Here is a 9,194-nt window from a genome sequence, read left to right as displayed (position 1 = left end):
GCCCCCTCGCGTCCCTGTGCGCATTGCGTGTACTCCTGAGACAAGTGCTGAGGCGCCTTCCACCAACAGACGTTGGGGCGTGCGTTCAGAAACCCCACGTGCCGCGACGCCCCAAAACGACAGGGCAAATTGCCGAACCTCTCAGGACTGGAAAACCAAATATTGCAGCGGTTGAAAAGCTGCAACCCGCAGGTCAGTCAGAGAAGCCTACTCTCGACAGCAGCCCCGCATTGGCCTTGTGAGCGGCCGGCGCGATCCCGCCTTTTGAGGGCCGGCGTCGCTCAGGCCTTCATGAGGCGGCGCGTCATGTGGCGCTTTTTCGGGACGTAGGCGTCCACGTTGCAGGCGGCCTGGGCTGTGAGCGGCCAGATCTTAGGGACAGTCTCGTACTGCTTCGGCCTGAGGGGGGAACGGGAGAGCAAGGAGTGTGGGGCGCGAGCGGGGTGGTCAGCAGGGCTGTTGTAATACAGTAACAGTATATTACCGCGCCAGCTGCGTACTCAAGCAGCGACGGGGCTGGCTGGGGACGGGGGCGACCGGCGAGCGCTTGCAGGTGGTCAGCGGACGGTCAGACCGTCACGCGTGCGGCCTGGCGGCGCCACGGGCGCGGGGCGCGGCGGCGAGGCGGCCGGGCGCTCACCGCTTGTTCTCTGTCAGGAAGATGGCGCTGAACCCGTTGGCGGCCATGTCGGTCATGACGGCCTCGACCTGTTTCTGGGAGATGTCCTCCGGCACGGAGTGGATCGATGCGACGCAGCGCACGCCCTTGTCCTTGCAGGGGCAGTCGATCATCTTGGCGGCGGAGAACTTCTGGTAGGTGTCATAGGTATCCTCCCAACCGTTGACAAAGCCGATCTGGGGGGGCGGGTCGTTTGAATGGTTGTTTGAATGTTTTGGAGGGGTCACCCGTGAAGCGGTCGGCGTGCGTTTTGTGGGGGCCGAGGCAGCGAGGTGACGGAAGGCAGCGAGGCGGACGCGCGCGGTCGGCAGCCGAGGGTGACAGGCGAGCGTGCGGCGAGCGGCCCGCGCGCGTTCATCACCCCGGCTCCGCCCACCTTGTTGTCGGCCATGAACTTGCACTCGTTGAAGCTGCGGCCCGGGTTGAGCATGATCATCGCGTCACCAACCCCGAGGACGCTGCACTTGCTGCGGATGGCGTCGACGACCTTCTGATAGTAGTCCTTGAGGCACACCTTGTCCTTGGGGGCGCAGGTGAGGTCCTCCGCGACCTGGTCGATGAAAACGCCGCGCACCGACCTACGGTAGCCGTTGATCGCGTCGCACCAGCGGTCGACGTCCTCCAGGACCGCGTCCAGGGGGCGGCGGCCGTAGTCTGCGGCGGTGGCGGCAGCGGGGGGTGTGGGGCGCGGCGTGAGCGCGAGCGCTTGCGACGGCGTGCCTGGGTGAGAGGCCCCCCCGCCGCATGCATTGTTGTGCCACCGCCGGCTGCTTCGCTTGATCGGCACACATCATCGGCTTTAGGTGCCCAGGCCTCCGCCATGCGGCAGACGTATCACATATCAAGATAAAGGCATGGTCGGTATCAAGCCCCAAACCTCCAAGCAGCCGGGGCCCTTGCTGCTGCCTGGGCGGCCTCACCAGTGTAGATGTAGCCAAAGGGCTGCCAGTCGCCGGCCTTGTAAAGATAGTCGAACCGCCGCTGGTACTCGTCAGAGCGCGCGTCCTGGCCGGGGCTGAGGACGTTTTTGAGCGGCGGCGGGCGCGAGGTCGGGCCCGTGAGGATCGCGCCCTGGAAGCTGCGCGCCAGGCACTTGTTGCTAGAGACGCTGTCAATAAACCTGGGAGGCAGGCCAGGAGCGGGGGGCAAGAGGGCACAGCAGGGTTGAGACGGGATGTGTGTGTGTGTGTAAGGGGGAACGTGTGTGTGTGCGTGTATGTGTGTGTGTGTGTGTGTGTGTGTGTGTGTGTGTGTGTGCGCGCGCGCGCGCCAGGGGCGACCCCCAGGTGCGTGTTCCGGAGGTGGGAACGAGCTCGGGGCGGCGGTGCTAGCAGAATGGGGCTTCTATGGGGGAGCGCCTCACTTGGCATACTCGTCGTCGCGGCTGGGGTTGAGCTTGTAGTACAGGGGCGACCACAGACCCATCTTGTTCTGGGCTGTGGGTGGGGATGAGGGTGAGGTGGGGTGCGAACCAGCTTCAGAAAGGCTTACCAAGCTGAACGCCAGCAGGCAGTGGACAGACGTGCGCAAGCCGGCCCGCATCCGCGCCCGCCACTGCCAGACATAGTGCCGGGCTGTCCTGCGGGCATGAACAGTGCCCAGCCTGCTGCAACATCGCATTATCGTCGTGCGAGGGGCTGGCACACGCATGATGTGGCTGTGGCCCCGCTGCTGTGGCCGCACCTGATGCGACGGCAGCACCCATCAGCAGCAGCAGTGCGAGCCGCATTGTGAGTGTTTTTGTTTATCTCCTTGCAGTCGGGGAGCCTCTAGCCCGTCGTTTCGACAACACAATGGGGCCACAGCGGGGCAAGGTGGAGTGAGAGTGACAGCTGATTTGTCTGTCTCAAAACGATTGAAATGTGGTACAGAAGGTGATTCGCTCCTGTTTTGAAGGAAACGGAGCTTTCGCACCATCCCTCATTCAGAATTCGCGGTCACCCCCGGCCGGATCCTTATCAACGGCTGTGAGCAAGTGGAGTTGGTATCAAGAGGTTGTAATAGTTGCATATGTGCGGAATTTACGGCCCTGACACGACTTCATGGTGCAGGCAGGGTTGCAGAGGGCAATCCAGAAGTTCGGTATGATGACTGCTTCCTCGGATCGCAGAGGTGGGCGTGTGGACAGGAGAAACAATTTCCAGTTGCCAGATCCCTACAAAATTTAGGTGATACCTGTTCCTACTAGGAGTCTTCCAGCGGTGTACAGCCGGCATCCTGCTGTTGCAACCCCCACTGCAGCTGCTGCTGCTTCTACTGCTGCCAAGAACACACTGCTGCCAAGAACACACATGATGGCGCCAGACTGGTGAATCCGTAAGGACAGCATCATGCCGTACCATCAGAAAATGGCCTCAGTGCAAAGCGAACAGCTCTTGAAGTCCACCAAGCGGCTGTCAAGATGCCGTGCAGGCCGTTCCGCTGACACTGAGGCAGTTTCACAGCTGCCCGCAAAACTCTGGACGGCCGGCAGCGGGCGCCGGTTGGTTGCACAGTGGCACCAAAGGGTGAGCCTTTTGGCCCCCTACAACAACGCTTCCTGCGGATGGCGAGCAGCAACAGCAGAGCCTGACGATGTGTTGGAATGGCTATTTGTCGATGCTCCGTGACCGGGCTCGACGCCGGCACGCCGTGAAATTCATTGGCAATGGGCCGCAACCCTGTGGCGGAGAGCAGGTCATTTGTGGACGTTTCCTTGATCCGTGTCATCACAGCCAATCACCAAACGCTGGGGTTTCAGGGTTTAAGGATCGCAAATCAAGCGAGTCCGTGCGGATGCAGGGTCCCTAAGAGCCCCTTCAAGCCTGTTGCACTGCAACGGGCTGGCAGCCCTGCGCAACAGAGCGGCAGGGCGCCGGCCGGCCGTCATTCCTGAAGTGCCGAGGTTAGCGGACAGCACAGGCCGACCAATGCCCATTTTTATAGCCTGCAGGCAGAAGTACCAACAAGTCAGCACACAAGTCAAGTCAGCACACCCTTGCAAGAGTTTGTGCTGGCTGCCAACCCCACTGCTGCGCTGGACAAGCCAAGGCCCTGTGCGGCCTAAACGAAAGCCGCTTTACACAACTGCCACCTTACTCTTGCCGCCGACGCCACCCCCTCCTGCCGGCCCAGCGCCGGCGGCGGCCTGCGCCGCACCCGCGGCCTCCAGCCGGGCCCTGGAGCCCTTTGCCACGTACCCGCCCCCTTGCTGCCGCGCCCGCACGGCCGGGTCGAACGCCGCCTGGATCTCTGTCATGCGCCGCAGCGGCGCCACGAGCGCCTCGAAAAGCGCGTCCCCGCTGTCCTCGCCCCCCGCGCCCCTGGGAACCGCCGCAGCTTTTGACCCCGAGCGAGTGGCGCCGTCGCCACAGCTGCTCTCAATCGCGGCGGCGGCCGGCCTGTGATTGGTCAGCTGCTGGTCGCCGCTCCCCTCCGCCTTGGCAAACGCGGCTTCCAGGATTGCAACCACGCGCGCTATGGCCTCGAATGACGTCATGGCGCCCTCCCATGGCTCCGTCCGCAGCTTGTAAGCGGGGCCTGCTGGCGCGCCGCCGCCCTCGCCACCAGCGCCCATGCCCGCCCCACAGGTCCCCGAGGTGCCGCCGCTGCCCTGCGTTCGATCTGACTGCTCGCATCCGGACGCGCCGCCGCCGCTGCAGCTGCCGCCGGTGGTGCCCCCAATGGCGCCGCCGCCTCCCGTGGCGGCGCCGCCAGGAACGCCCCCGCCCCTGCCACCGCCGCCGCCGCGACTGCCGCCATCGCCTGCGGCGCCGCCGCCGGCCGGCGGCAGCTGCACCTGCAGCGCTGCTCCGCCCCTGGCCGGCGCGAAGAGCGCCTGCCGCGACGCCTTGAACATCTCGCAGGCTTCGCGCCAGGTGCCGTCTATAGCCAATAGGATGTATGCTGGCTCAGGCAGATTGTCCTCCTCCCCTGCTTTTGGCTGCTGCCCTGCCGCTGGTGCCCTCGTGGCAAGAGCTCCCTCCCCTGCGGCTGGTTCCTCCCGTGTTGACCCCGCTGGTCTCGCTGCTGGCTCCCGCCCTGGTGTCGACTCAGGCCCTTCCAGAAGCTTGTGCCGCGCAGGCGCGAGCGCAGACGCCGGTTGTGAGTGTTCTTCGCCTGCGGCTGTGCTGCGGCCGCTGCCGCGGTTGCTTCTGCTGCTGCTGCTGCTGCTGCTGCTGCTGCTGCTGCTGCCGCCGTTACTTCTGCTGCTGCTGCTGCTGCTGCCGCAACCTTTGTCACCGGACAAGGGTGCGGCGTCCGCTGAGGCGGCCAGCATCGTCTCTGGTGCACTTTGCCCACTCCACGGCCTGCCCTCGGCTGCCTGTGGTGCCGAGACAGCCTGGATCCGCCCCCGCCGGTGGCGGGCGGCCAGGGCTGCCTCGTGAGCCGCAGACCTGATGTCAACAGCATCTGCAGGTATGATACAAGATGAGGATCCAGGAAATACGAAGTTTTCCAATGATGTGTTGTTATTGTTCAACACAGTATTAAGACCAGCAGGTGGTTTGCCAACCAGACACGTCAGCGCGCCCGCGCACGCGCCAGGGCCCGCATGCTCGCCCCGGCGGAGCCCTGTGTCGCGCGCCCACCTGGCCCGGGAAACAGCACGAAGAACGGGGTGCCGCTGCCCTCTGCGCGAGCCAGCAGCTCCAGTAGCTCTGGGCTCCTGCTGGCCTGCGGGGGGCAAGCGACGGGCGGCGGTCGGCGGTCGGCGGTCGGCGGGCTGCGGGCGGATCGGCGGCGGGCGGGAGGCGGTTAGGTAAGCGTTGCTTGTTGCAGGTGCTGCATGGTGATAACGGGCGGCCCAGGGTTGACAGGACTATGCGCAGTGATGCGAAGCGCGAGATCTGCGTGCTTTCCAAAAGCCGCACGTACGCTCTGTTGATTGAGGCGGCGCGCCCGACACCCGGCGACGCGGCGCACCCTGCGGCCGCGCAGCAGCAGGAACCGCCCTAGGCACAGGCGCAGCAGCGCGGCGGTGCTCAGCCGCCGCTTCGCCTCGTTGGGGTGCTGCAGGACGACCACGCGCCCCGCCGTCGCCAGCGGCCGCGGCGGAAGCGCGTCGCACAGGCAGGCCCTTGCCGGGCGGCCGCAGCGGCCGCAGGTGCAGCGTTTCAGCGGCTGCGGCGCGGGCTCTCTTTGGGGCTCAGGTGGGTCAGGCGCTGTGTCTGAAGTCGCCATCTGGCAGACGATGGGAGAGCGGCGTTTGCGCCGCTGTAGGGCGCACCGCCTCTGTGCTGGCACTTGCCGCGGGCGTCACTAGCGCTGCTGGTCAGCTGCACCGCATTCGTAGCATTCGAGAAAGCAGCAAATCGGCCACGCAAGCTTGAAGTAGAAGATACCCCACAGATAAAAATGCCGCTTTTTATTGACTGCAGATCGGAACCCGATAGAGTGACTTGACACGCTCTTATACTTGGCAGACGAGTGCGGCATGCATTCTGATGCTCGGTGCCTTGCGTTATACTTTGATCAACACGAGTGTGCAGCTGTCCCGCCTGATCATCTCGCCACAGATCTGCGAAGCTCTTTCCCAAACGAGCAAGCAATCATCCGGGGAGTGGAACCTTACTCAGCGCAGATTGTTACGCTTTGATATGATGATTAGCGCGCAAGCACCGCTGGGCGGTGCGCGACGACGCACGCCGTCCCTCCAGCAGCGTTTCGGCGCCCCATGCAATTCGCGGCCCGCCAGGCAGACGCACCCCTACACCGCCGCCGCCCGCCGCGCGCCGCACGTCTGCGCCGTCGTTGCCACGGACACGCAACCGGCGTGGCAGCAGCGGCAGGAGGCGGGGGCCGTGGGGCACGCCTGCACGCCCTCAGGCCCCGATCCCAGCGGCGGTGCAGCACCGGCACATCAGGTCACCTATCTGCAGGTGTGCTGCTTGCGGGACGCCCCCCACACACTCGCGTGCGCAGCCGGCTAGGGTAACCGCCCTCACATACACCGACGTCTCCGTGCGCGGGCCTATGAAGCACAACCCAACCACTCTGGCGCGCCAGACCGTCATGCCTGAGTTGCCCAAACACTAGGCTGGCCCCACCCCACCCCAAACGTCTCCTTCTTGCACTCTTGCCCCCACTGCGCTGCCCCGGGGCCTGCTACCCCGCCGGCTCGCCCCGGCATCTGCTCGGGCGCTTCCCTCACCGCCGCCACCAAGCCGCCTGGCGCCGCCCCCATCTCGCAAGGCTGCACTCATCGCCCAAACTCCCACACCAAACCGCCGCTTAAACCCTGATCCGGGACCCACCTCAGGAGCTTCGAATCCAGGACTTTGCGCTGGTCTCAAAACAGACCGTGAAGTTCACACCCGGCCTCAACGCCATCACCGGCGAGTCGGGGTCTGGCAAGTCTGTACTAATCGAGGCCCTCGGGCAGCTGCTCGGCAACCCCGCGCCCCCCGAGTGCGTGCGGGCGCCCGCGACGTCAGCGGTGGTGGAAGGAACAATCCTGCTGTCGCCAGCGGCGGCGCGGCGCGTGGCGGCGACGGGCGCGGCGATGGGGCTGCCGGCGCGCGCGCTGCCGGCGGGGGGCGGGGACGGCGGCGGGCCGGCGACGCTGGTGCTGCGGCGGGAGGTGCGCGAGTGCTTGATCGCTTGCGCGTATGCATATGCTCGGTTTGGAACGCAAGAAGCCATCACGTGCATACATGCATTCATGCACATGCACATGCGCGTATGCATAGGCAGGTGCAGGCGCATGGGCAGGTGCACGGGCACGTATGCGATTGCAAAACCAGTGAGGGCAGCGGGAGCATTCTTACGCTTGATAATTGGCAAGCACGGTGGCACCCCCTCCGGGCGTGCACGCCGCCTTGCTGCAACAGCGGCCCCAGAGTGGTCCATTTCAGCAAATCATGTCAGCGGACCGCGATGCCTTGAACCGCAATGCCAACGCCTCAGGGCCATTACCCTGCAAGCCCAGCCACCTGAAACCACCCCCACTCCACAACACGGGCCACCCCCAGATCACCACACTCCCCGTCGGCGACGCCCCGCCGCCGCCGCCCGACGCGCCGCCCGGGCAGCGCCTGCTGCGCAGCCGCTGCTTCGTCAACGGCGCCACGACCAGCCTGCGCGTGCTGAGGGCGGTCGCGGGGGACCTCGTGGATACCAACGGGCAGCATGCGGCGGTGGGGCTGCGGGACGGCGGCACCCAGCTGGCGCTGCTGGATAGGATCGCGGGTGAGAAGGGTGCGGTGCGCGGGGGCGCAGGGCTCGGGCGGGGCTGGCCGCAGGCGGCTGGTGGGGCCGGCCTGCTGCATCAGGCGCCGCGGACTGGCCGACAGCGAGGCTACCAGGAAAGTGTGCGGAGCAGGGGCCCTTGAGAGCGGCTTTTGGGGGAGCGCGGCCGCGCTGATACGTCGTCGGCGCCTGGTTGGGACAGCGCGCCCGCGCCCTGCGCGGCCTGCCTGAGCGGCTGGGCTCCGCCGGCCCGTCGACGGGCGCCGCCGCGCCGCGCCGCGTCACGGCCTCCACCTTGGCCCCCGCCGCAGCCCGCTCCGCCCGCCCGCGCGCAACGATTGCCCGCGCAGGCAACTCCGCGCTGGCTGCCTGCGTAGCGTCGCGGCAGGCGCGGCTGGCGGCGCTGCAGGAGCTGCTGCGGGGGCTGGACGCCCTGGGTGATGAGGGGGAGCGCGCCCGCATTGAGAAGCTGGTGGCGCTGGTGACCAAGGCCGCGGTAGAGCCGGGTGGGCGCGTGTGAGCGTGTGTGACAGTATAGAAGAGAGAGAGAGAGAGTGTGTGTGTGGGGGAGCATGAGTGTGTGTGTGTGTGAATGTGAATATTGTCGCAGTTTTGTGTGTTTCAAAATATGCAGGTGGGCGTGCGTATGGCAGTGGTTTGTGTGCGTGTGCCCGTGTGTGTGTAAGTGTGTGTGCTCGCGCGTGCGCGCGTGTGTGTATGTGCGTGCGTGTGCGTGCGTGCGTGTGCGTGCATGCGCGCGCGTGCGACTGCGGGCGGAAACCCCCAAGTCTTCGAGCCAATGTTGCCCGAACCTTCGCCACATACCCCAGGCGAGGAACGCCGGCTGCGCGCCCAGCTGCGGTCGATGGAGAGCCGCAGGGCCTCGCTTGAACAGGTGGGGGCCCGCGGGTGGCCTGCGGTGGGGACCGCCGGTGGCTGCCTCGCAGGGCCTCGTTTGGGGCTGACCAGGGGTGCGAGCGGTCGTCCCGCCCCACGTGCCCCCGACCTGGGCGCCGCTCGCTCTCACCCGCCATCCCCTCAATTCGGATCGGCGCCCTTTGTCAGCGACGGCGGGGCTATGCTGCCCTGACTTGGCCCCTTCTCACCCCAATGATCGCGCGCTTGCAACCCTCAATGTTTTGGTGTGGGGGCCCCAGGGCCCACCCGCCCGCGCCCCCTGTGCCCGCCCCTTGAGCACCCCCCGACCCCGCCGCCCCCATGGCCGCCGCGCAGTCCGCGCTGCTGCGCTCCGCGATCCGCGGCGAGAGCGGCGGCGGCGGGCTGCTGGACGGGCTGCGGACTGTGGCGGCGCAGCTGTCGGGGCTGGTGGCGGCGGAGGAGGGGC

The 9,194-nt window shown here is 66.4% G+C and overlaps 3 protein-coding genes across 3 annotated transcripts; 1 reads left to right on the top strand and 2 right to left on the bottom strand.

Moving 5' to 3' along the window:
* Positions 1 to 281: 281 nt before the first annotated feature.
* MNEG_4135 (hypothetical protein) lies at positions 282 to 2,408 on the bottom strand (the record flags this gene model as incomplete). Its single annotated transcript, XM_014047387.1, has 6 exons — positions 282 to 399; positions 641 to 855; positions 1,056 to 1,333; positions 1,600 to 1,799; positions 2,043 to 2,115; positions 2,363 to 2,408. 6 exons carry the CDS (start codon positions 2,406 to 2,408, stop codon positions 282 to 284), a joined length of 930 nt encoding a protein of 309 aa, XP_013902841.1.
* A 1,329-nt stretch (positions 2,409 to 3,737) lies between these two features.
* Positions 3,738 to 4,517, bottom strand: MNEG_4134 (hypothetical protein; the record flags this gene model as incomplete). Its single annotated transcript, XM_014047386.1, has 1 exon — positions 3,738 to 4,517. One exon carries the CDS (start codon positions 4,515 to 4,517, stop codon positions 3,738 to 3,740), a length of 780 nt encoding a protein of 259 aa, XP_013902840.1.
* Positions 4,518 to 6,258: 1,741 nt separating this feature from the next.
* Positions 6,259 to 8,369, top strand: MNEG_4133 (hypothetical protein; the record flags this gene model as incomplete). Its single annotated transcript, XM_014047385.1, has 5 exons — positions 6,259 to 6,289; positions 6,488 to 6,540; positions 6,921 to 7,241; positions 7,633 to 7,849; positions 8,200 to 8,369. The coding sequence occupies 5 exons, from the start codon at positions 6,259 to 6,261 to the stop codon at positions 8,367 to 8,369; spliced, it is 792 nt and encodes a 263-aa protein (XP_013902839.1).
* Positions 8,370 to 9,194: the final 825 nt, after the last annotated feature.

Source organism: Monoraphidium neglectum (assembly GCF_000611645.1).
Source record: "Monoraphidium neglectum strain SAG 48.87 unplaced genomic scaffold scaffold00557, whole genome shotgun sequence".
Lineage (NCBI taxonomy): Eukaryota > Viridiplantae > Chlorophyta > Chlorophyceae > Sphaeropleales > Selenastraceae > Monoraphidium > Monoraphidium neglectum.
This window is presented reverse-complemented; position numbering and strand designations above follow the sequence as displayed.